The 24077-nt window shown below is 52.1% G+C and overlaps 3 protein-coding genes across 4 annotated transcripts; 2 read left to right on the top strand and 1 right to left on the bottom strand.

Annotated features, from left to right (window-relative positions):
* Positions 1-49: 49 nt before the first annotated feature.
* LOC103120812 (kallikrein-1-like) lies at positions 50-4042 on the top strand. The gene is made up of 5 exons (XM_007531288.3): positions 50-166; positions 1618-1777; positions 2774-3060; positions 3279-3415; positions 3830-4042. The coding sequence occupies exons 1-5, from the start codon at positions 121-123 to the stop codon at positions 3983-3985; spliced, it is 786 nt and encodes a 261-aa protein (XP_007531350.1). The 5' UTR covers positions 50-120; the 3' UTR covers positions 3986-4042.
* Positions 4038-11381, bottom strand: LOC132533450 (uncharacterized). 2 transcript variants are annotated; one of them, XM_060175034.1, is made up of 5 exons: positions 11311-11381; positions 8091-8291; positions 6303-6449; positions 5349-5477; positions 4038-5173 (listed from the first exon to the last, which is right to left on the bottom strand). In XM_060175034.1, exons 1-5 carry the CDS (start codon positions 11357-11359, stop codon positions 5001-5003), a joined length of 699 nt encoding a protein of 232 aa, XP_060031017.1. In that variant the 5' UTR covers positions 11360-11381; the 3' UTR covers positions 4038-5000. The 2 variants fall into 2 exon arrangements, with proteins under 2 accessions (XP_060031017.1, XP_060031024.1); XM_060175041.1 differs by having other exon boundaries at positions 11291-11376.
* Positions 11382-11497: 116 nt separating this feature from the next.
* On the top strand, positions 11498-22856 carry LOC132536899 (uncharacterized). The gene is made up of 6 exons (XM_060186376.1): positions 11498-12201; positions 13681-14135; positions 16119-16396; positions 17661-17807; positions 21514-21645; positions 22655-22856. Exons 1-6 carry the CDS (start codon positions 11611-11613, stop codon positions 22720-22722), a joined length of 1671 nt encoding a protein of 556 aa, XP_060042359.1. The 5' UTR covers positions 11498-11610; the 3' UTR covers positions 22723-22856.
* The last annotated feature ends 1221 nt before the right edge of the window (positions 22857-24077 follow it).

Genomic DNA, 24077 nt, shown 5'->3' with positions numbered 1-24077 from the left:
CCAAGAAGCAGGGGCGGGGCCCTTGGGGGGAGAGTGAGTGTTTTTAAAGGCTCCCTGAGAAGCCTCCCCAGCTCTGAGCTCACCACCACCACCCACCTGGCCCTGGACAGCTCCGTCACCATGTGGCTCCTGGTCCTGGTCCTTGCCTTCTCCCTGGTGCAGACTGGTGAGACTTGGGGCAAGACAAGGGGGGGGGGGGGCTGGTTCTCAACTACCTGCTTCCCGTACAAAACCCCAAGAACCACCAAGAACCTTCTCCTCTTCTCCACTCACAGCCCTGCCCCCTCCCACCATCTGCCTATGGATCAGTTCCTGGGCCAATGCCATGTCTTCTTTAAGGAATCCCAGCTTTTCCAGGAGCCCCCTCCCCCAACTGCACCAAATCCCTCCTCACCCCCTAGTGGAAACCACCTGGTGACTTTTCCCATCCAGCTGTTAGTTCTCCACTGGGTCCCCTCCCCTCCCGTCCCTGACATCTGGTGCCCTCCAATCCTCTTGGAAGCCCCAAATTCAGCATTCTACTGTTTTTCCCTAGATGTTCTGGTTCCTGACACCAAGTGGGTCCTCAGCCTGATTCAGGGTTCTGCAAATGTCCCCTGACATTTTTGCCACAGGATTCCCCGTGTCCCCATATGCATATGCAGACTCCCGTGTGTACCTTGGTCATAGAATTGTCACCAGATGGCAGCCTTTCATGATAGCTCGTCCCTCCTGTACAGCCCTGGTTTTCTGGGGATCACCCCCGACACACACACCTTTCCAAAATCCTAAACACCTTCCCAGCCTAGAGGTCCTGCCCCACCTCCCCCAAGTGCCACCCCACATAATTCTGAACCCTCCACATGAAGTGGGTTTCTGCTGTTCCCTCCTGCTTAGGCCAGATAGGCCACCCCCATTTCCTGCCCTGGTCTGTGCCAAATTCCATGTGTCCACCCAGACTGTGAAACCCAGTTCAGATTCACAATAATCATCTAGCTGTCCCTCCTCTTGAACCCCAAGCCAGCTCAGACCCCAGCCCTGGCCCCCGGCGACCCCTCCTCTTCAGCACCACCTCTGACTGACGAACCCAGACCCCTATTCGCAGGACTCTTCTCCCAGCTTAGCCCTTTCTGTCACTCTGTAGCTGAAGCCCCCCCATTCTCCCAATTCTCCAAGTCAGCTGACACCTTCTATCTCCAATCTGGGGACCCCAAGTGACCCCCCAAACTTCTTGGCTTCTCAGACCTGATCCCCACCAAGTCTGTTCCTATGCAGAAGCCCAGCCATTTCCCACCAGATATCCACAGCACCCCCAAACCCTTCCCCCGCCTGTAACTGTCTTCTGCGGAGCTTCCTTTCAAGTCCCTTTTCCTCTCTCAGAACTCAAGTTTCTGTTCCCCAGATCAAGACCCCAAAACCAGAACCCACATCTGATGACTGTTCCACCAGTGTTCCCTGCCGTCATCATAAAGCCTCCCCAGCAGGACTGCTGCCCATGGTCCAGGGAACCATGTCATCACCCTGGTGCCAGCACCCCTGCCCATGTGGGTGCCTGGAGCTCAGCCCTGGGACTCTCTGCCCCCGTCCCACAGCCCCATGGACCACTCTGCCCCTCCTGACCCAGCACCCCGTCCACAGGTGCAGTGCCTCCAATCCAGTCCCGGATCATCGGAGGCTGGGACTGTCAGAAGAATTCCCAACCCTGGCAGGTGGCCCTGTACCACTTCAGCAACTTTCAGTGTGGGGGTACCCTGGTGCACCCCCGGTGGGTTCTCACGGCTGCCCACTGCTCAAGCGAGTGAGTAAGGGCAGGATATGGGAGGGGTGTCTGTGCTCCCCTAGACCTTAGTAGTCAGGACCCCTCCCCTGGGGTCACTTGAGTAGGGGGCAGGCCTGAAGGGGGGGAGAAAGGGTGGTACTGACTTGGGGTGTTGAGAGAGGCAGTGCTGGGTCACCTCATCCAGGGCTGTGGGGGTTAATCTCTGTGGAACTGTCTCTGTGTGTCCCTCTGCCCTGTGCTCTTGAGTGTTTGGCTCTGTTGTGTGAGTCACCACAGTTATCTGTCTCCCTGTCTCTGGCTCTGAGTCCCTGTGCCACCATCTCTCTCACCGTGTACTTCACCTCCATATCTCTCTCTGCCTCACTTCCTCTCCCCCAGCTCTACCAAGCACCCTTCCATATGGACTGAGAGGGAGCCCAAAAGAAGAGAAAGGAACCAAGGCAGAAACCGGCGGGGGGGGGGGGGGGGGTCAGAGTCTGCTGAGGCAGCTGGGCTCTGGGGAGGAAGGGGAGCAGGGAGAGGAGGGAGAGAAGAGGCAGGCAGGCAGGCAGGTAAGTGACCTTGGACTTCACCCTGCAGCCCATCTGCAGCTGTCCTCAGCCCTCCCCGTCCCTCTCATACTCTGGCATCCCCCAACGCCTCTACCTCAGTTTCTCCTCCCTGTCCATCCTCACTTCTTGGTCCCCTGCCTTGTTCTGCCTTCACTGCTGTTGTGTGTGTGTGTGTGTGTGTGTGTGTGTGTGTGTGTGTGTGTGTGTGCGTGTGTGTGTCCGTCCTCTCCCCCATCCCTGCTGTGGTCCCAGGCTCCCTGCTCCCTCTCCCTCCCCAGTCTTTTTCAAATTCTCTCCTTTCAGGTTCTCTTTGGCTCTGGCTCCGACTTTCATCCCCATTCTTTTGTGCTTTCTCCCCACTGACCTCCTTGACTGTAAACCTCTCCTTCTCTAGCTTTGCGTTTTTGTTCTCCCTGGTAGGCCCTGCTCCCCAGTCCTCACCTCCCCCCACTCCTCTCTCTAGCAATTACCAGCTCTGGCTGGGTCGTAATGACCTGTTTGAGGATGAAGACACAGCCCAGTTTGCTCAGGTCAGCAACAGCTTCCCACACCCTCAGTTCAATATGAGCCTCCTGATCAACCACACCGCCCAGCCCGGGGACGACTACAGCCACGACATCATGCTGCTCCGCCTGACGGAGCCTGTCCAGATCACGGACGCGGTCAAGGTCATGGAGCTGCCCACCCAGGAGCCCACAGTGGGGAGCACCTGCTACGCCTCTGGCTGGGGCAGCATTAGGCCATTCCAGTGTATGTGCTGCATGGGCTCCAGACACCTGGGAGGGGACTGTGACCAGGATCTGGGGGAGGATGGAGCTGGGACTTCAGGGTCCAGGGGAGGGGGCACCTGAGGCTTTGGGGCCTCAGGGTCTGGGACTTCAGAATCCAAATCAGGGGCCAGCAGGCTAAGGGAGGAGGGCCGAAGGCCAGATGTGTTGAGCACAGCCATGTTTCTCTGTGGCCTGTAGTCCTGTATCCAGACCACCTCCAGTGTGTAGATCTCCAGCTCCTGAGTAATGATTACTGCGTCCGTGCCTACCCTCAGAATATCACCAACTACATGTTGTGTGCCGGGAAGCTGGAGGGTGGCAAAGACACCTGCGTGGTGAGTCACAGAGGGGACCCCCATTTTGGACCTGCCACCCGACTCCTGCCAGCCTGCCTCAGCCCCCCACCACCTCCAGCGCCCCTGCAGTGCAGCACCTTCGGGGGTCACACGCCTGTTCCCCCAACACTCTGGTTGTCTAGTCTGAGGAGCTGTGGGTTCTGGGGCATCTCAGATGAACTCCCAGGTGGGTAGGTCTGAGAGGCAGCTGGCTTCCCCACGCAAACCTCCTGCAGATCCTCCTGGATGCTGAATATCTGTCCGCTTTAGCCAGGACTCCAGCCCAGGGCCTCTGCGCTGCAGTCCCAACCTATCTTGTTCTGGGACTAGGCCTCTAGAAACAAGTTTTTTCTTCCCGTACAGCTGGGGCTGCCAGATCTGACTCTCTCTCTTCCCACCCACCTCGTGCTGTAGGGTGACTCCGGGGGACCCCTGATCTGTGACGGGGTATTTCAAGGTGTCACATCGTGGGGCCAAGTGCCCTGTGGCGCCCCACAACATCCCAGCGTCTACTGCAGAGTGATCGACTACGTGGATTGGATAAAGGAAACCATTGCGGCCAACCCCTGAGTGTCCCCCTCGACCCGCCCCTTTGCCCCCCTCCAATAAAATCGAATCTGCATCAAATCCCGGGACATCCATTCATGCCGAGGCCCAGACTCCAGGCAGCTGGCTGCTGGGGACCTACCAAGCTAAGCACCCCACCCCCGCCCTCCAGGTGGGGGAGGGGCGGGGTTCTGCTTGGGGACACAAAACTTGCAGGACAGGAAGGACACATGTTTGCGCAGACCAGACCCTGTCGTGGGAGGAAGGTGGTGCCCACCTTCCTTGAGTTCGAAGCCTGAGAGGGGCAGGGCGATCTAGTTTCAGGCTTCGCCACCAGGGCGGGGCTACATCAAAGTCTGCGCCCAGTTTTGTCACACCCAGGTGTGACTGGACAGCAAGCTCATTGAGTCCTGGGAGTGGATGGAGGAGGAACGGGTCTGAGTGGATTTGGGGCGGGACCTCGCTGCGCTGGAGCCTGGTAGACTGGAGGCGTGGCTCACTGATGGGGGCGTGGCCTCACTGGGGCTGGTGTGAATAGGCCTCGCTGGGCTAGGGGCGAATCCAGCTTCCTAGGTGTGTGGCCTCAATAGACTGGAGGCGTGGCTCATTGGTGGGGGCGTGGTCTCATTGGGGGAAGGCAAATCCAGGTCCCTGGGGCGTGGCCTCAATTGACTGGAGGCGTGGCCACGCAGGGCAGGCGCGAATGAGCTTCCTAGGAGCCGGACCACGGGGCTGCGGGCGAGGCTCACTGGTGGGGCGTGGCCTCCCTGGACTAGGAGCAAATCCAGGAGCTCGGGGGCGGGGCCTCGTTGGGATGGAGGCGTGTCCACGGGGGTCCCAGCAGGTGTGGGATGGTGCACTCAGTAGTACACTAGAGTGACGCGGCTGACTTCCAGGAGAGGGAAAGGGGGCACAGTGGGCAGGAACAGAGACTCCAGAGCACCCCAGGGCAGGATGGCCAGGTTCCTCTGGGAGGTAGGGAGATGAAGAGAGGGGATTGGCCCATGGGCGCTGTCACCCTTCAGAGTCCCGAGCAGCCCTAGAGGGTGAGGCTGCTGTTGAGGGGCAGCATGTTCCTGGGGGTGTTCTGCAGCTGGGACTTGCGCCTCAAGGTCTTCTGCACCGAGACCCAGCGGAAGAAGCTGAGCCGCCGCTCCCGGGAGAGAGTCTTCAGGCTCCAGAGGCCCTTGTAGTTTAAGTAGCTCAGAGTTCCTGGGGGCGGGCTCGATTGAACTTTCCTTATCCCCCTCCACCCAGGCCCTGCCCTGTCCCTGGAAGGCCATATGTCCTGGGGCCCACCCCTACCCCAGGCCCCACTGCCAGTCTTGCCAACCGCTGCCAGCCTCCCACCACCATCCCCTCCCCAGCGCCCACACCTCGCCCTCACCTGACCACAGCATCAGAAAGGTGGCAGTACAACACAGGTAGAAAATCGCCAGGTAGGACACCTGTGGCCTCGGGAGCAGCATCTGAATGTTGACTACAAAGAGCGTCACGCTGAGAGCCATCAGGAGACCTGCACCAGGGTGGGGCCAGAGACTGAGAGGGGACAGGGCCTCCGACCACCACCCCCAGCCCCAGTGAATGACAGAAAGGCACCAGCAAAGAGATAGAGAGAATGTGGCGTTGATGTACCAGAGTGATGCTCTGCTCTCTCTCATAAACAAACACACAATTCAGTCTTTCATTTTTAAAAGGGAGGCCAGGGTGGAGGAGATAGCATAATGGTCGTGCAAGCCAATGCCTGAGGCTCCAAAGTGCCAAGTTCCATCTACCATACCACCAGAAGCCAGAGCTGAACAGTGTCTGGTAATAAAAATAAAATAAAAATAATAAAATAAAATAAAAAATAAGTAAATAAATGGTCTGGGAGATGGCGCAGTGGCTAAAGCACTGAACTCTCAAGCATGAGGTTCTGAGTTCAAGCCCCAGCAGCACATGTATCAGGGTGATGTCTGGTTCTCTCTCTCTCCTCCTATCTCTCTTATTAACAAATAAACAAAATCTTTAAAATAAAGTAAAAATAAGAAGTAAAGAAAGAAAAGAGAAAGAAATAAAGGGGAGGCCACCCAGGGGCAACACACTTGACTTGCATGAGCGATCCCAAGTTCAGTCCCCGACACCTCCATATGCCAGAACTGGATGGTGCTCCGGTCAAAAATAAACAGAGTGGAGTCATATATAAAACAGTGGAGCTAAGCGGTATGCAGAAAAGAGTGACAGCAGGATCCCAAGAGACATTCAGGGACAGAGACCAAACAGACGATGGGAATGAAACTCAGTCCACCTCCTCTGAGTCTGGGGAGTGTGTGTGTGTGTGTGTGGGGGGGGGGTGACTCACCAGTGCCAAAACTGAGGGCACTGAAGACAAGGTCGGTCTTATTGAGGCGGCGAAACACTGGCCTGAAGGAGAAGCCCATGGTGATGAGGAGGATGAAGCACAGGGCCAGAGCCAACATCATGAAGCCCATGCTCATGTGGATGAGAACTGGGGGACGACACACCCTGTCAACACAGACGCTCCCTGAGCTGCACACCTCCCCCCCCCAGACTTCTCCTCACTGATGCCCAAGCACCCTGAAAATTGCCGCCAGTCATCCTCAAAATGAATCTCACTCACAGACACCCATGCGTGCATGAGAGAGTGAGCTTCCCCAGGGCTGTGGCCCGTCCCCCCCCCCCCCCCGCCACCCACACGCTCTCTCTGTATCTGAATGGGGGAAAAATGGACCTGAGAGCTATAAAAATCACAAGTGTTCAAAGCAAAAACAAGCAAGCAAACCAAACAAAAGCACCCCCTAGGCACCATGTGGCAACACCAGGGGTGAAAAAATAAATGAAAAATAAAATAAAATAAAAGCAGTTGTGAAGTAAGCTGGTGAGACAGCTCACTCGAATAGTGTGCTGCTTTACCATGTGTCCGACCTGAGTTCCAGCCCAGTCACTAATGTATTGAAGGAATTTTGGTCCTGTGGTGTCTGTCTGTCTCCCTCTCTCTCTCTCTCTCTCTCTCTCTCTCTCTAGCATGATTAATTAATTAAACTATGTAGCCGGTAATAACAAGAACTCTTCAAGCAACCAAATCTAAAAAAGAAAGAAAAAAAAAAAAGGCCATGGGGGGCCAGGCGGTAATGCAGCATGTCGGGCGCATATGGCACAAAGCGCAAGGACCGGCATAAGGATCCCGGTTCGAGGCCCCAGCTCCTCATCTGCAGGGGGGTCGATTCACAAGCGGTGAAACAGGTCTGCAGGTGTTTATCTTTCTCTCCTCCTCTCTGTCTTCCCCTCCTCTCTCCATTTCTCTCTGTCCTAGCCAATAGCGATGACAACAGTAACAACGATAAACAACATGGGCAACAAAAAGGGAAAATATAGCCTCCAGGACCAGTGGATTTGTAATGCAGGCACCGAGCACCAGCAATAACCCTGGAGGAAAAAAAAAAAAAAGCTATGTCATAACATCTCTCCCACTCAAAATATAGCAGTAAAAAAATGGAGGGGGGGTGCCAAGCACAGGCGCAACCTGCTAAGTGCACATAATACTAAGGAGGTTTCTCTCCCCCTCTTCTCCCTTTTCTCTCAACTCCTCTCTATCTCTATCTAAAATAAATAAATAAATAGTTTAAAATGCTTTAAAAAGTATAAAGGGGGGAGTCAGGTGGTAGCGCAGTGAGTTAAGCACAGGTGGCGCCAAGTGCAAGGACCGGCTCAAGGATCCCGGTTCGAGCCCCTGCAGGTGGGGAGCCACTTCACAGGTGGTGAAGCAGGTTTGCAGGTGTCTGTCTTTCTCTCCCTCCTCTGTCTTCCCCTCCTCTCTCCATTTCTCTCTGCCCTATCTAACAACAACATAAATGACAGTAATAATAATAACTACAACAACAACAAAAAACAAGGGCAACAAAAGGGAAAATAAATAATATAAAAAAAATTTTTTTAAGTATAAAGGGAGAGAGCAAAAAAGACCTCATTCTTTAAGGAGTTCCTTGCCTCCTCACTTCATTCCCTATATCTCTCTCCATAGCCATCTTCCCAGCCTGCCAGGTGTAGCCAGATTCCCCCAGAAAGCCACCCCTGGTCATCTTCAGAGACAACCCCCTCTGTCCCCACTTTGCACCCAGCTCCCACTAACCGGCAACTTGCTTCAGGCAGGCACACTCATGCCTCCTGCAGTTAGTCCAGAGGCCCAGGTAGCCGGAGTAAGGGCCCTGCAGGTAAGCCATCCGCCCATCCACCACACTGAGCGCCATGATGGTGGCGATGATACTGAAGACAAGGGCCCATGCCCGGAGGACGAGCTTGCGGTCTTCCTCCCAGGACAGGTTCTGCTCGACTGGGAAGGGACGCAGTTCTGGGGGGACTGGTTCTGCCTGCCTTGCTCTGTGGCACTGAGCTACTAAACCACCACCCCACTGTGAGACCTCATTCTTTAAGGAGTTCCTTGCCTCCTCACTTCATTCCCTATATCTCTCTCCATAGCCATCTTCCCAGCCCCAGGCTCTGCCCAGTCTCCATGCCCATGCAACCCCAATTTGTCTATCTGTCTATCTATCATCCATCTATTACTGGGGCCTCGTGCCTACACAATTTCACTGATCCCAGCATACTTCTCTTTTCCTCTTAAATTTCAGTTAGAAAGAAGCAAAGAGAGAGGGCTGGGTGGTAGTGCGCCTGGCGGAGCGCACACATAGTGCGCAAGGACCAAGTTCAAGACCCTGGTCCCCACCTGCGGGGGAAGAAGCTTCAGGAGTGGTGAAGTAGGGCTGCAGCTGTCTCTCTGTCTCTCTCCCTCTCTATCTTCCCCTCACCTCTCAATTTCTCTCAGTCTTATCCAGTAAAATAAAAATAAATCAGGGAGGGAGAGGAAGATGGCGGACTGAGAAGTCGCTAACAGCGAGCGCTCTGATCGCATCGTTGGCAACGGTTCCAGATGCCACCAGGATGCTGGCTAGGCTTCCCTGGATTGAAGACCCCACCAATGTGTCCTGGAGCTCAGCTTCCCCAGAGACACACCCTACTAGGGAAAGAGAGAGGCAGACTGGGAGTATGGACCAACCAGTCAACGCCCATGTTCAGCGGGGAAGCAATTACAGAAGCCAGACCTTCCACCTTCTGCAACCCTCAATGACCTTGGGTCCATGCTCCCAGAGGGATAGAGAATGGGAAAGCTACCATGGGAGGGGGTGGGTTATGGGGATTGGGTGTTGGGAATTGTGTGGAGTTGTACCCCTCCTACCTTATGCTTTTGTTCACTAATCCTTTCTTAAATAAAAAATTTAAAAAAAAAAAGAATAGGAAAGCTTCCAATAGAGGGGATGGGATGCAGAACTCTGCTGATGGGAATTGTGTGGGGTTGTACCTCTCTTATCCTACAGTCTTGTTGATCATTATTAAATCAATAGAAAAAAGTGTGTGTGTGTGTGTGTTAAGTAAAACAACTATGGTAAAATGTTCATGGTTGTGGAAGTAAATGATGGGCCAGTAGGCGGATTTCATTTTCTTTCCATTCTTGAACATGTTTGGAAAAAATTTTTGCAATAAAAGTTTTAAAAAATCCAAAAATAAATAAATAAATCGAATTTTCAAAAGCAAAGAGGAAAGAAAGAGAGAGAGAGAGAAAGGCAGAGAGTCTGGGCAACGGTACACCTGATCGAGTGCACACATTTTCATGCATGAGAGCCCAGGACTGGAGCTCTCCAGCGGTGCAGTTGGTTAACACATGGTTCTTATATGAGGATGAAGCCCCAGTCCCCACCTGCAGGGTGGAAACTTCACCATCGATGAAGCAGTACTGTCCTTGTCTCTCTCTCCCCCTGCCGCCCCTTTTCCTCTCAATTTCTCTCTTTCTTTATCTAATAAATAAATAAATGAAACATTTTTAAAAGTTAAATGTAAAAGTCCTTAGAAGGAGGCTGGGTGGTGGCACTCCAGGCCATTCAATGCACTTGTTACAATGCACAAGAACCCAGGCTCAAGCCCCCCATCTCAGCCTACAGAGGGGATCTTCACAAGTAGTGCTGCCAGTGTGTATGTCTCTCTCTCCCTCTCTATATCCTCTTCCCTCTTGACTTCTTTCTATATGTCGAATAAGTATAAATAATAGCCAATAAATATCCAATAATAAAAGATAATCAATAAATAATTTGAAAAGTACCCAGGGCCCATTATCACGGAGACCTCCTGAATCATCACGTTTCTTCTTCAATTCTCTTCACCCAAACTCCTTCCAAAATTTCAGGACCAAGTGTAGCCGGATTCTGTAATCCCACACTGAAGTTTTCCACAGGAGCAGGGAAAGGAGAGACTGGAGAGATAACTCACTGGGTAGGGTGCTGGCCTTGCCACACATGTAGCCTGTGTAGAAGCCCAGGTAACACAGGACATCTTGAGTTCAATTCCTGACATTGTATGTGCCAGAGTGATGCTCTGGTTCTCTCTTTTTCTCTCTCTCTCTCTCTCTCTCTCATAAAAAAATGAGTCAGGAAGGAAGGAAGGAAGGAAGGAAGGAAGGAAGGAAGGGAGGAAGGAAGGGAGGGAGGGAGGAAGGAAGGAAGGAAGGAAGGAAGGAAGGAAGGAAGGAAAGCAGCTCAGAGTAGTGGAACTGTGCATACATGAGGCTCTGTAAGACAAAACCAAAAGAAGAAGGCTTGGGTGGGAGGGGAGACAACATAGTGGTTCTGTAAGAAACATGCCTCAGGCTCTGAGGTCTCAGATTTAATCCCCAGCTAAGTAGTGCCCTGGTGGAAGGAAGTATGGAAGGAATTAGTGAAGGAAGTATGGAAGGAAGGAAGGAAGGAAGGAAGGAAGGAAGGAAGGGAGGGAGGGAGGAAGGAAGGAAGGGAGGAAGAGGTATGTAAGGTGAGGGGAGGGGGTGATACAAATTCAGATCTGGAGGCTTCCAAAAACTGTAAGCACTGACATGGGGGCCAGGCAGTGGCGCACCTGGTTAAGCACACACATTACAGTGCACAAGAATCCGGGTTCAAGCCCCTGGTGCCCACCTGCAGGGGGAAGGCTTCACGAGTAGTGAAGCAGGGCTGCAGGTGTCTGTCTCTCTCCATCTCTATCTTCCCTCCCCCTCAATTTCTCTCTGTCTCTGTCTCTATCCTATAAGAAATTAATTAATTAATTTTAAAAAACAACTTAAAAAAAAAAAAAAAGAACTGACATGCAAGGTGCTGGTTACATTCCTGGCTCTACTCTGGCTCCTGTCCTCATCCCCCTGCCCTGCTCTGATCTTCACCACCACCACCCACCCTGGCTCCTCTCTGAATCTCCTGTCTCTACCTTGATAGACCTTCACCTCCTGCACCCCTACCCCATGAGACTCACCTCATCCCAGCCTGACTTACCCCAGTCTCCAGAGGGCTCATTTATATTTAGACTGGGGTCCTGCTTCATGGCCAACCTCCTGGAACCCCTCCAACTGTCATGGAACCTCCCCTGCCCATCCCCCACACACACCAGAAGGAGCCCCAGGCCCTTCCTGTAAACAGAGGAGAAACCGGGAAGCACAGAAGAGTCAACCCAGCCGCAGAGAAAGGCCATTGGAGGGCCCCATGGCCCCAACGGTGCCCACAAGGAGGGCATGAGGTGGCTGGCAGGCTGCTGAGCGCCTCTGGAGACTGACATCCCCCCACCCCATCTCCACAATGTCCCAGGTGCCCTCCCACAGACAGCAGGATGACAAGTCCTACCTCCATTCAGCAGCCTCGCTCAGCACCTTGAACAGCGACCCTGGTAGCACCCAATTGGACATGCCAGAGCCTTTGGGCACCAGGGTCAACGTCTGTGGGGCCCTGCCCTCCCCCGTCCACACTCGCAGGGTCAGCATCCAGGAGCCTCTGCCTTCCCCCCTCCACATGCGCAGAGTCAGCATCCAGGAGCCTCTACCCTCCTCCCTCCACATGCGCAGGGTCAGCATCCAGGAGCCTTCGCCCTCCTCCCTCCACACGCGCAGGGTCAGCATCCAGGAGCCTTCGCCCTCCTCCCTCTATTCACGCAGGGTCAGCATCCAGGAGCCTTCCGCCTCCTCCCTCTACACGCGCAGGGTCAGCATCCAGCAACGTTCGCCCTCCTCCCTCTATACGCGCAGGGTCAGCATCCAGGAGCCTTCCGCCTCCTCCCTGTACACACGCAGGGTCAGCATCCAAGAACCCAGCCACTCTCGCAGGGAGCCCATGCTGGCCCACCTGCACCAGTACCTTGCTGAGGACAAGCTGAAAATGAGTCACAGTAGCCAGGTGAGTGTGGAAGCAGCCAGCCAGGGGTTGGTTCTCTTACGTGAGTCAGCCCGAGAACAGTGGCAACCCAGAGGTGGTGTAAAGCATCAGCCTCTCAAGCATGAAGTCCTGGTTCACCCCTGAGCCACAGTGGTATTCTGGTACTTTCTCTCTCTCTTCCCCACCTCTTTCTCTCATTAACAAATAAGGTATTTCTTTTTCTTGCCCGTCCCTGTTCAGGCACCAAATGCTGGGCTAGCTGCGTGGGCGGGAGAGAGACGACCAGGGACTCATGGCTGAGCTGGGAACGCAGTTCAATCTTTATTGATGAGCCGGGATACAGTGCAATCAATCAATCTTCATTCATTAGAAAATCCTGTCCTTTATATATCTCCTGAGGCAGAAATGTCAGGAAGAGGAAGTCCATAGGATAGGGGGTGGGGAGAAGGAAAAAGCGCATGAGCAGAAGTATCAAGCTTGCATCTAACCAGTGGGGATTAAACCAATGCCCTGTAGGCAGGGCGGGTCTCAGGTAAAGCAATGATTATGTAAATAGACCACAGTTAAGCAGTGCAAGTGAACCTAACGTGATGATCAAAGCAGAAGGGGTCTTAGAAGCAGACAAACATTTTCTGTCTTCTTTTTTAACATTTTATTGTGGGGAAAATAGATTATAACACAACTGTTGACAAGTGGAAGCCATTCCTCATCTCCCCATGACAGAAGACTGAAAAATATTTTCATGCCCCAACTTAGGTCCTTTTCCACCACCAGGTGGAAAAACCCCACTCCCCAGCCCATTCCCATCCCTCCTTCCCCAGAGTCCTTTGTTTCAGTGCCATGATATATATATATATATATATATATATATATATATATATATATATTCCAATTTAAAAAATGGGAACAAAAAGAAGTGTGGTGTATTGCACCAACGTAAAAGACTCTTTTAATATTTATTTTATTTTTAATGAGAGAGAGAGAAAGAAGGAAAGAGGAGCCCTGCTCAGCTTTGGCTTCTGGTGGTACTGGAGACTGAACCTGGGACCTCAGAGTCTCAGGCATGGAAGTCTTTTGTGGGGAGTTGGACAGTAGTGCAGTGGGTTAAGCACACATGGCACAACCAGCATAAGGATCCTGGTTCAAGCCCCCTGCTATCCACCTGCAAGGGAGTCGCTTCATAAGTAGTGAAGCAGGTCTGCAAATGTCTATCTTTCTCTCCCCTTCTCTGTCTTCCCCTCCTCTCTTGATTTATCTCTGTCCTATCAAACAACAACAACAGTAATAACAATAATAACAACAACAAGGGCAACAAAAATGGGGAAAATTATCTTCAGGAGCAGTGGATTCATAGTGCCAGCACCAAGCCCCAGTGATAACCTTGGTGTTAATTAATAATAATAATAGCAATAATAGTGTTTCTCATTTTTACTAAAAAGCAGGCCTTTCTCTAAAAGCAAGTTCTCAGAGCCAGTGCCTTATGTCCTGTGTGTTTTTCAGGTCAACCCCAAGAACCCAGAGCCCTTGGCCCCACTCAGGCCACTTAGCACAGCCAACATATCTCACGGGAGCCTCAGCTGCCAACTGGGCCTCCACGACATCTCTTCCAAGCTCTTCCACCATCGCTTCAGCAGCCTTGAAAGCCCAATAAGTATCTTCACAAGCTCCATGATGCTGTCCCACATGGATTCCACGATCCTCAGCATTGAGAACAATGACCAAAGCCAAGGGACCTCCACCAGCCACGGCTGGAGCTTGAGTCTGCAGACCCTCCCCTTCAGGTCCAGAATGGAGGAACCCAACTCCCTGACAGGCAGCCAGACGAGCAGCACCAAAAGCCTAGAGTCCAGCATAAGAGACGCCCAGAGGATGTCCAAAACGTCCATGGTCAGCGAGGAGTTCAGTGAAACCTCCCTGGACCACAGGTTCAGCACCACCACAGGCTACGCATCTGAGTAAGAGCCCAGCCTGGGGGTAGATAGCATAAGGGTTCTGCAAAGAGACTCTCATGCCCGAGGCTCCCAAGTCCCTGGTTCAATCCCCTGCACCACCATAAACCAGAGCTGAGCAGTGCTCTAGTGAAAAATAACTAAGTAAAAAAAAAAATTTTTTTTTAATGTTAAAAGTAAGAGCCCAGCCCTGAGTGAGGGCCACAGAGATGGTTCGCCTGGTGGGCACCTACATTACCATGCGGGAAGTCCAGAGTCGAGTCCTGGCACCACCCGGGACAGCGCCGACGGCGCCAATGCTATGGTCTCTCTCTTGGGGTCTCTCTCTCCTTCTCCCTCTCCCCCCCCCCTGTCATTCTCTCTGAGTGGAAAAAAAAAAAAAAAAAGACCAGGAATGGTGAAACCATGAATGTGTGAAGCCCTAGCTGTTTTTTTTTTTTTAATTTTTTTTTTACCAGTTAGTAGTTTACTTTTTAAACTTTTGTTGTTGTTGCCTCCAATGTTATCACTGGAGCTCGGTGCCTGCACTACGAATCCACTGCTGCTCCTAGAGGTCATCTTTTCCCATTTCTGTTGCCCTTGTTGTTATTGCTGTTGTTGTTGTTGGATAGGATAGAGAGAAATCGAGAGAAGAGGGGAAAACAGAGAGGGGGAGAGAAAGACAGACACCTGCAGATCTGCTTCACCACTTTTGAATTGACTCCCCTGTAATTTGGGGAGCCGAGAGCCCAAACCAGAATCCTTGCACTGGTCCTTGAGCTTTGTGCCATGTGTGCTTAACCTGCTGCGCTACTACCCGCCCCCCCCCATATTTTAATTTTGGGGGAGTAGGGATAGATAGCATAATGGTTCTATAAAGAGACTCTCATGCCTGGGGCTCCAAAGTCTCAGGTTTAGTCCCCTGCACCACCATAAACCAGAGCTGAGCAGTGCTCTGGGAAAATACAAATTAAAAAAAATTGCCACCAGGGTTATTTCTGGGGGGTCAGTGCCTGCATGATGAATCCACCACTCCCAGAAACCATTCCCCCCTCTATTTTTATACCCTCAGAGGGAAATTGAGAAGGAAATTGGAATTAGAAAGGAAAGAGAGGGGGGGGGGGCCTGCAGCACTGCTTTATTCTTCATGAAGCTACCCCTGCAAGTAGGGGACTGGGGACTTGAACCTAACCCCTGACGCTTAGTAACATGTGTACTCATCCAGATGTGCCACTGCCCAGACCCTGTTTTGGGGGATATTTTGTTGTTGTTGTTGTTGTTGTTAGTTTGTTTGTTTGTTTTTAGGGGGAGAGGGGTTCAAGATAGTAAGAGGCAGGGGACCAGGCAACAGGCCAGATTCTGGCTAGAATCCTTGGGTGGGAAAGGACAGGGTGGTGGTGCACCTGGTTGAGTGCACACATTACAATGCACAAAGACCTGGTTTAAGCCTCCAGTCCCCACCTGCAGGGTTGAAGCTTCACAAGCAGTGAAGTAGGTCTGCAGGTATCTGTCATTCTTTCTTCTTCTATATCTCCCCATCCCTTTCAATTTTTCTCTGTCCTATCAAATAAAATAGAAGAAAGAGAGAAAGGAAGAAAGGGAGAGAGAGAGAGAGAAGGAGAGTGAGAGAAAGGGAAAGAAAGAAAGAGGAAGAAAAAAAGGGAGAGAGAGAGAGAGAGAGAGAGAGAGAGAGAGAAAAGAATGCTGGGGAAGGGAGCCTAAAGCCTGAAGGGGCCAGAAGTGCAACCTGGGAGATCAGACCCTGGAAACAGGACTTGGAGGTGGCAGGGCTGGGACGCCGGCACCCAGAGCTGGCAGTGAGGGGGCATGGAGGACAGGAGTCAGGCCCAGTGTCCTTTGACCCAGTGTAGGGGTGCTGGGCGTAGAAGCCAGCCTGGGAGGCAAAGTCTCCCGGAGGCAGAAGCCAGGTGAGCCCTTCACAGAGGCAGGAGGCGAGGCTGGGGGGTCCAGGTTCGAGTCCCGGGAGCTGACGTAGGCTGGCTCCTGCAGGTATGGGCAGTGGCCCAAGCACAGATCCTCACAGCTGACCCTCAGCTGGTGGCTGCTGCACGAAGCCAAGAAAATCAGCCGCCAGGTGAGCCTGGTGCTGTGTCTGCTGGGCATGGTGGTCCTGGGGCTCATCTCGCTCAGCCAGCCCTGGGTCCACTTCAACGTGCCGCTGATGCCCCCCGGGCTCCCCAAGGAAGTGAAGTACATTCCCATCGACACTGTCCTCTTCGTGGAGTGCCCTGACACGTCCTGCTTACATGAATACGACCAGAATGCTTGTAAGGCTGCCCTGGGGCCCTGGGGCCCTGGGGCCCTGGGGCGGGGGGAGGGGTCTCACTGCCCCCCATGTGTCCTCCCTTCTCTGGAGTAGTCCTCCTTTGAGACTCCCTTGGGTCAATCTGCCCTCCTCCAGGATATACCTTCCTGCACTGGGGTGATTCTCACAGCCCTGAGGTGGCTCCTCCCTTCCCCCACAACATTCCTTTCTCTGGGGTGGTCCCCACTGGCCTGGGTGAGAGGCTTAGTGCTTCTTCCACCCTCCTAATCCTCCTTCCCCTGGGAAAGCCTTCAATGTCCAGAGTGAGACTCCTTTTTTTTTTCCTAATATTTACTTATTCCTTTTGTTGCCCTTATTGTTTTATTGTTGTAGTTATTATTGTTGTTGTTATTGATGTCATCGTTGTTGGATAGGACAGAGAGAAATGGAGAGGGGAGGGAAAAACAGAGAGGGGAGAAAAAAGACAGACACCTGCAGACCTGCTTCGCCACTTGTGAAGCGACTCCCCTGCAGGTGGGGAGCCGGGGGCTTAAACAGGGATCCTTACACTGGTCCTTGCGCTTTGCACCACTGCTTCACTACTGCCCAACCCCCAGTGAGACTTCTCTTATCCGAGAACAGTATGTGCTTCCCTGGGATGGTCCTCACTGCCTGGAGTGAGTCCTCCCTTCTCCAGGATAGTGCTCCCTTCAGCATGAGAATGGAAAAGGGAAGGAGAGGGAGGAGTGGAGGGAGGAAGGGAGGGGGAGAGAGAGGAAGAGAGAAAGAGAGAGAGAGATTGGACTGGGGACACTCATTCCTCTCCATTACATAGAAAGAAAGAAAGAAAGAAAGAAAGAAAGAAAGAAAGAAAGAAAGAAAGAAAGGAGGCAGGGAGGGCTTGAGGGAGGGAGGGAGGGAGGAAGGAAGGAAGGGAAGAAGGGAGGAAGAGAGAGATTGGACTGGGGACACTGTATCATTCCCCTCCATTACATGGAAATAAAGAAGGAAGGAAGGGAGGAAGGGACGGAGGGAGGCAGGAAAGGAAAGGAAAGGAAAGGAAAGGAAAGGAAAGGAAAGGAAAGGAAAGGAAAGGAAAGGAGGGAGAGAGAGAGGAGAGAGAGAGAGAGAATATGGATCAGGGAAGCTGTATCATTCCCCCCCATCACATGAAAGCAAGGGAGTGAGGGAAGGGAGGACTCCCTGATTTCCTGGGGACCCTCTCCCCTCCCTGGACTCAGAGCCCAAGGGCCCACCCTGGTGCCCCTCATGCCTGTGGTTCACAGACTTGCTGGACTTCTCCTGGGCCTTCATCTTCCTCGCCAGCATCTGCAGCATGTTCCTCTTCATCATCCTCGTCAACGTCACCTTCTTCACCAGCTCCAGCGTGCCTATGCTAGACTTCTCCAATGTCATCATCAGCTTCCTCACAGGCGGGCACCCTGCCCCTCCCCCAGGCGCCCCGCTCATCTCCACCCCCAGCCAAGCACAGCATGACCCCACCCCAAGCCCACCTGACCAGCCTGCATCTCATCCCCCACCTCCATCACCTCTCAGCAAGACCTGTCCGTGCCTCCTTCCGCCAGGTCCATGGTCCTGGCCTCTGCTCTGGCCCTGCCCTCTCCAGTCTCCATGTCCCCTGCAAGTCCCTCTGCAGACTTCAACACCCACTCACTCTGGTGCTTAGTCCTCCCCAACATGCCAGGACCAATACATCCTTTTCACTTGTGATCCTTAAACTCAAACCCAACCCCATCCCATCTCCAACCTCTGACTCTTCCCTCAAGTCCCAAGCCCCTATCCAATCACAGCCAGAATTGACTCACCTGTGTGGAATTAGATTGGCTTATTTATCTATGAAAGAGAGAGAACAGAGAGAAAAAGGAGAAAAAGAAGAACAGAGAGCGAGAAGAGAGAAAAAAACACACAGAGAGAAACACACAGAGCAGTGAGAAAGAGAGGACAGAGAGAGAAAAGAACAGAGAGGTCCAGGAGGTGGTGCAGTGGCTAAGGCACTGGACTCTCAAGAATGGGATCCTGAGTTCGATCCCTGGCAGCACATGTACCAGAGTGATGTCTGGTTCTTTCTCTCTCTCTCCTATCTTTCTCATTAATAAATAAATAAAATCTTTATTAAAAAGAGAGAGAGAGAGAAAACAGAGACAGAAAAAAAGAACATAGAGTGAGAGAACAGAGAGAGAGAAAAAAGAACAGAGAGAACAAAACATAAGAGAGAGAGAGAACAGGGGGTCGGGCGGTAGGTGGCGCAGCGGGTTAAGCGCACACGGCACAAAGCGCAAGGACCCGCGTAAGGATCCCGGTTCGAGCCCCCGGCTCCCCGCCTGCAGAGGGAGTCGCTTCCCAGGCGGTGAAGCTGGTCTGCAGGTGTCTGTCTTTCTCTCCCCCTCTCTGTCTTCCCCTCCTCTCTCCATGTCTCTCTGTCCTATCCAACAACAATCCAACAACAATGACAGTGATAACAACAACAATAACAACAACAATGAAAAACAACAAGGGCAACAAAAGGGAAAAATAGCCTCCAGGAACAGTGGCTTCATAGCGCAGGCACTGAGCCCCAATAATAACCCTAGAGGCAAAAAAAAGAAAAAAGAAAAGAAAAAGAAAGAAGGAAGGAAGGAAGGAAGGAAGAAAAGAGAGAAAAAACACAGGAAAGAGAGGCCGGGCGATAGCACAGTGAGTTAAACACACATGGTGAAAAGCACAAGGACTGACATAAGGATCCCGGTCCAGCCACAGGCTCCCCACCTGCGGTGGGGGGGGGGGGGGAGGAGCTTCACAAGCGGTGAAGCAAGTCTGCAGGTGTCTATCTTTCTCTCCCCCTCTGTCTCTCCCTCTCTCAATTTCTCTCTGTCCATCCAACAGCAACGACAGCAATAATAATTAACAAGGGGAAAAAAAATAGCTTCCAGGAGCAGTAGATTCATAGCACTGGGACCTCATGCTTGGGAGTCCAACCCTTCACCCACGATGCCCCCTGCCACAGTGTGTAGCTGGATCACTGTGAGTCCCCCTCCCACACTCAGCCCAGCCTACGCCCAAAGCCATGCCATCATCAGCCCCCAGTCCACCCTCGGGCCCAGCCATAGCCCCTCCATCCCCAACCTTTGCCTGATCAAGCTGTCCATCAACCCCAACCCCACTTCCAGGCCCATGACCACCACACCCCACCAGTGACTCAAGCTTCTAAATTTCTCTGAGCCCCAGTTTTCTCCTCCAGATGGAGAGAAAGTGAGGGCTGAACAGGGACTATCAGAGGGGCCAGGAGAGAGCACATGTGAGGATACAGGTTCCAGTCCCCAACACCACCTGGAAAGCTTCAGTATTGCAATGTCTGTCTCTGTCTCTCTGTCTCTGTGAATGAAAAAAAATTCTTCCTAAGAACTGTGAGATCAAGCATGTGCAAGACACAAGCGACACGGCCGGCCAGCACTTGGCTGAGACACTCCTTGGCCGTGTGTGACCTGGCCCCATGCCACTGAAGGAGCTTCGCTACTGTGGGGGTTGTTTGTTTGTTTGTTTGTCTTTTGTTGGTTTTAGAATAAAGACAAAAGGGGGAAAGAGAGAGATACCACAGTACCCAAGCTTCCTCTGAGTTGGTAGGGGCTAGATTTGAACCCGGCTCACACACACCCAAAGCAGTACACTATTCCAGTCAGCTTTTTTTTTAAATATATATTTACTTACTTACTTACTTACTTACTTATTAGAGACAGAGAGAGATTGAGAAGAAAGAAAGGGGGAGACAGAGAGGGAGAGAGACAGAGAGACACTTGCAGCCTGACTTCATCACTCGTGAAGCTTTCCCCCTGCAGGTGGGGACCAAGGGCTTGAACCGGGATCCTTGCGCACTGTAATGTGCGCACTAAACCAGGTGCGCCACCGCCTGGCCCCTCAAGTGAGCTATTTTTGCCAGACTTTGTTGCTTTGGTCTCTTTCACTGTCTCCCTGTCTCTTCATCTCTGTCTCTTTCTGAGTGAGGAGAAGTCGTCCTGATCAATGAAACCCTAGCAATGACCAAAAAAGACACAGTTCTACACACAGAGTTAAAATATCCAGGGTCCAGGGAGATAGTATGATGGTTCTGAAAAAAAAAAAAAAAAAACTTTCATGCCTGAGGCTGCCTGGTCCCTGGCTCAATCCCCAGCACCATCCACCACCAGGCAGACCAAGGGCTGAGTCCCTTGTCCACCGCTTCCTGACCTGCCAAAGGTCCAGCCTAGGCAGAGATGGAGAGGCCAGAAGGCGGGGCGACAAGGGCAGCACAAGGGCACTGGCGACTCTAGCCATCACTGCCTGGTTCCAGGCCAAGCACTTTACTGTTTATTTTTATTTTATTTATTTATTTTTCCACCAGGGTTATCTCTGGGGCTTGGTGTCTGCACTACGAATCCACTGCTCCTGGAGGCCACTTTTCCCCCGTTTTCTTGCCCTTGTTGTTTATCGTTGTGGTTATTATTATTGTTGCCATTGCTGTCACTGTTGTTGGATAGGACAGAGAGAAATCGAGAGAGGAGGGGAGACAGAGAAGGAGAGAGAAAGTTAAATACCTGCAGATCTGCTTCACCGCTTATGAAGCGACCCCCCCCCCCCCCGCAGGTGGGGAGCCTGTGGCTCGAACCTGGATCCTTGAGCCAATCCTTGCGCTTTGCACCATGTGCCCTTAGCCCGCTGCGCTACCACCCGGCCCCCTTAATTTATTTTTAACCAGTGAACTGATCAGTTTATGGTGTGCAGGGGATTGAACCCAGGACTTGAGAGAGTCTCTTTGCAGAACCATTAATCTATCTATCGCCACAAGAATTTATTTTCAATAGAAATAGAGATATTGAGCAGAAAAGGGAAGATACAGAAGGATGGGAGAGGGAGAGGGCTGCCCGCAGCTCTGCTTCACCACTAGCTGTGGGGACCTCAGGGCCCGAACCCATATTCTTAACCACCGTAGCATGTGCGTGTCCAGTGCGCGCCCTCCTTCCCTACCCACCAAGGCTTTACTGTAACCTCCTGCTGGTGAGCAAAGGTTCACAAAGGTGAAGGAAAGTGGGGGGGGGGTCCTACAGGGTCTGGGGAAGGGGGTGTCACCCCTGGAAGTCCCGCCACCTAACTCCTGTCCTCCTGCAGTGACCAGCATTATCCTGGGCATCCTGTTCTACCTGCTGCAGGCCAGGAACTACCTGCAGGAGGGCATGACCCACGAACTGGGGCCCAGCTTCTACCTCGCCTGGAGCGGTGTCTTACTGTTCCTGTTGACAGGTTTGGGCTGGGGCTGGGGCTGGGGCTGGTCGGGGGAGCAGAGACAGAGCTGGGCATGGGGTTGTGGACAGGGATGCCAGGCAGGGTGGGATGCAAATAGGGGCCTCGGGTTCAATCTCTGGCACCATCATATGACAGAGACAAACACTGCTCTGGGGTGTGTGTGTGTGTGTGTGTGTGTGTGTATGTGTGTGTGTGTATGTGTGTGTGTGTCTGTTCGTGTGTGAGGTGAGGGATAGAAGCAGAATTTACCGGAGCTGGGCGGTAGCGCCGCAGGTTAAGCGCACATGACAAGAAGTGCAAGGATCCATGTAAGGATCCAGGTTCTAGCCCCCAGGTCCCCACCTGCAGGGGGGTTGCTTCACAAGTGGAGAAGCAAGTCTGCAGGTGTCTATCTTTCTCTCCTCTCTGTCTTCCCCTCCTCTCTTGATTTCTCTCTGATCTGTCCAACAGCAACAACAGCTATAACAATAACAACCACAACAAGGTCCACAAAATGGGAAAAACGGCCTCCAGAAGCAGTGGATTCGTAGTGCCGGCACCAAGCCTCAGCGATAATCCTGGAGGCAAAAAAAAAAAAAAAAAAGAAGTAGAATTTACATGTCAGATTTACATGCTTGAGAATCCAGAGGCTGCAGGTTCGAGTCCTGGTGCCATCTTATTTCAAAATTAAGCAGAGCTTCTCTCTCTCTCTCTCTCTCTCTCTCTCTCGGGAATAGTGGATTACAGGCTGGCTGCTGGAGTGGGTTGGATTGGGTGGGACTGGGGACAATTCAGAGAATGCAGAGGTGGGCGAGAGGACTGTGCAGGGGCCAGGCTGAATTTGGGTTTGAAAGTGGGGAGATTGGAGGGACAAGGGCTGAGTTCAGCTTTGGAATGGAACTGAGGATGAATGAACTGATGGTGACAAGGGCTGAGGACAGTAGGGGGCTGAGTTTGGGCTTAGGGACATGATTGGGGACAGAAGGGGAGACGAGACTCACCCTCTGTTCTCCTCCTTCCACCCCAGGTTTATTTTCCTACCTCAACTACATGAACTTCTGGTCCATCCTCGCACTCCACGCCATCTGGGTCTAGGATCGGGATGACATTCCTTGGGTTCCCGCCACGGGTTTCTCTGCCAAGAGCCCACCACCCAAACCCCAAGAAACTTGGCCTTTTGCAATTCCCTCTGAATCCCCCCCCCAAAGTGAAGAATCTGTGTCTCCCCCAGAATATTCTCTCTGCTTTACATTTATTTCACAATGGTTCGCAAGATCGTCAGATTATACGGCACAGTTCACACTGTACCCACCACCGCAGTGCTCTGCTCACCCCACCCCAGGACAACCACCATCATTTTCACAAAGTCTTAGGGACAGTTTGGCTTTTTTTTGATAGGTTTTTTTTTTTAGTCTTTATTTATTTATTGGATAGAGGCAGCCAGAAATAGGGAAGGAGGGATGATAGAAAGGAAGAGAGGTAGAGAGACATCTGCAGCCCTGCTTCACCACGTGCAAAACTTTTCCCCTGCAGGTGGGGACCAAGGGCTCAAACCTAGGTCTTTGTGCATTGTAACATGTGCGCTCAACCAGGTGCGCCACCAGCTGGCCCCTGACTTAAAAAAAACAAGTTGATGCATTTACTTTTTTAGATTCCGCATATGTAAGTTGTCTTTTAGAGAAATGCAGGTCATTTGGCAATAGATATATGTATTTAAAGATTTTATTTATTTATTTATGAAGAAGCTAGGAAGAGAGAGAGAGAGAAAGAACCAGACATCAATTTGGCAACCTGCTACATGTGCTGCTGGTAATTGAACTCGGGACCTCATACTTGAAAGTCCAGTGCTTTATCCACTGCACCACCTCCTGAACCACAGAGATAGAGCTACATTAACAATAAGAGTTCTTGGACTCAAAGAATGGGAGGATAAAATCCTTGGCTTTTACCTCTGGCTCCCTCTCCTCATTTTTGTTTTGTTTGTTTTAATGCAGAGCCAGGGGATGGGAGATAGCACAGCTGGGCAAAATACTTTCACATGTGGGGCTCTGGGCTCCCCGGGATATTGTCTGAAACCTGAGCATTTGGTGGAAGTGCCATGCCTGGAGCCAGTCAGTCAACAGACGGGCGTCCTCCTTTTGCTTGCTGGTTGGGGCCTTATGTGCCCTGGATATCACTGTTCATTCATCCCAGAGAGGAAGGAGGAGACACCACAGCACCCTGGTACCCTCTCGTGAGTGCTGAGATTCAAACCTACGGCCTCACACATGGAAAGGCCTGAGTCATCTTCCAGCCGTGTGTGTGTGTGTGTGTGTGTGTGTGTGTGTGTGTGTGTGTGTTTAAATAGGTTCCTTAAATAGGGATGCATTGGATCGACCTTCCCGTGGTGCATCTCATGAGTACCCATTCATTGGGGAAACTGACGATCCTTCCTAGCCGACTGAATCCAC

This window comes from Erinaceus europaeus, chromosome 2 (genome assembly GCF_950295315.1).
Source record: "Erinaceus europaeus chromosome 2, mEriEur2.1, whole genome shotgun sequence".
Classification (NCBI taxonomy): Eukaryota; Metazoa; Chordata; class Mammalia; order Eulipotyphla; family Erinaceidae; genus Erinaceus; species Erinaceus europaeus.
This window is presented reverse-complemented; position numbering and strand designations above follow the sequence as displayed.

Bases quoted from the DNA above. Each gene is read 5' to 3' on its own strand.
- LOC103120812 (XM_007531288.3), top strand. From the start codon at position 121: ATGTGGCTCCTGGTCCTGGTCCTTGCCTTCTCCCTGGTGCAGACTG. The intron at 167-1,617 runs GTGAGACTTGGG...CCCCGTCCACAG, and splicing joins CTTCTCCCTGGTGCAGACTG to GTGCAGTGCCTCCAATCCAG. The intron at 3,061-3,278 runs GTATGTGCTGCA...TGTGGCCTGTAG, and splicing joins CAGCATTAGGCCATTCCAGT to TCCTGTATCCAGACCACCTC.
- LOC132536899 (XM_060186376.1), top strand. From the start codon at position 11,611: ATGTCCCAGGTGCCCTCCCACAGACAGCAGGATGACAAGTCCTACCTC. The intron at 14,136-16,118 runs GTAAGAGCCCAG...TGGCTCCTGCAG, and splicing joins ACCACAGGCTACGCATCTGA to GTATGGGCAGTGGCCCAAGC. The intron at 21,646-22,654 runs GTTTGGGCTGGG...CTTCCACCCCAG, and splicing joins CTTACTGTTCCTGTTGACAG to GTTTATTTTCCTACCTCAAC.
- LOC132533450 (XM_060175034.1), bottom strand. From the start codon at position 11,359: ATGAAGCAGGACCCCAGTCTAAATATAAATGAGCCCTCTGGAGACTGG. The intron at 8,292-11,310 runs GTAAGTCAGGCT...GTCCCTTCCCAG, and splicing joins TGAGCCCTCTGGAGACTGGG to TCGAGCAGAACCTGTCCTGG. The intron at 5,478-6,302 runs GTGAGTCACCCC...ACCCTGGTGCAG, and splicing joins TGCCCTCAGTTTTGGCACTG to GTCTCCTGATGGCTCTCAGC.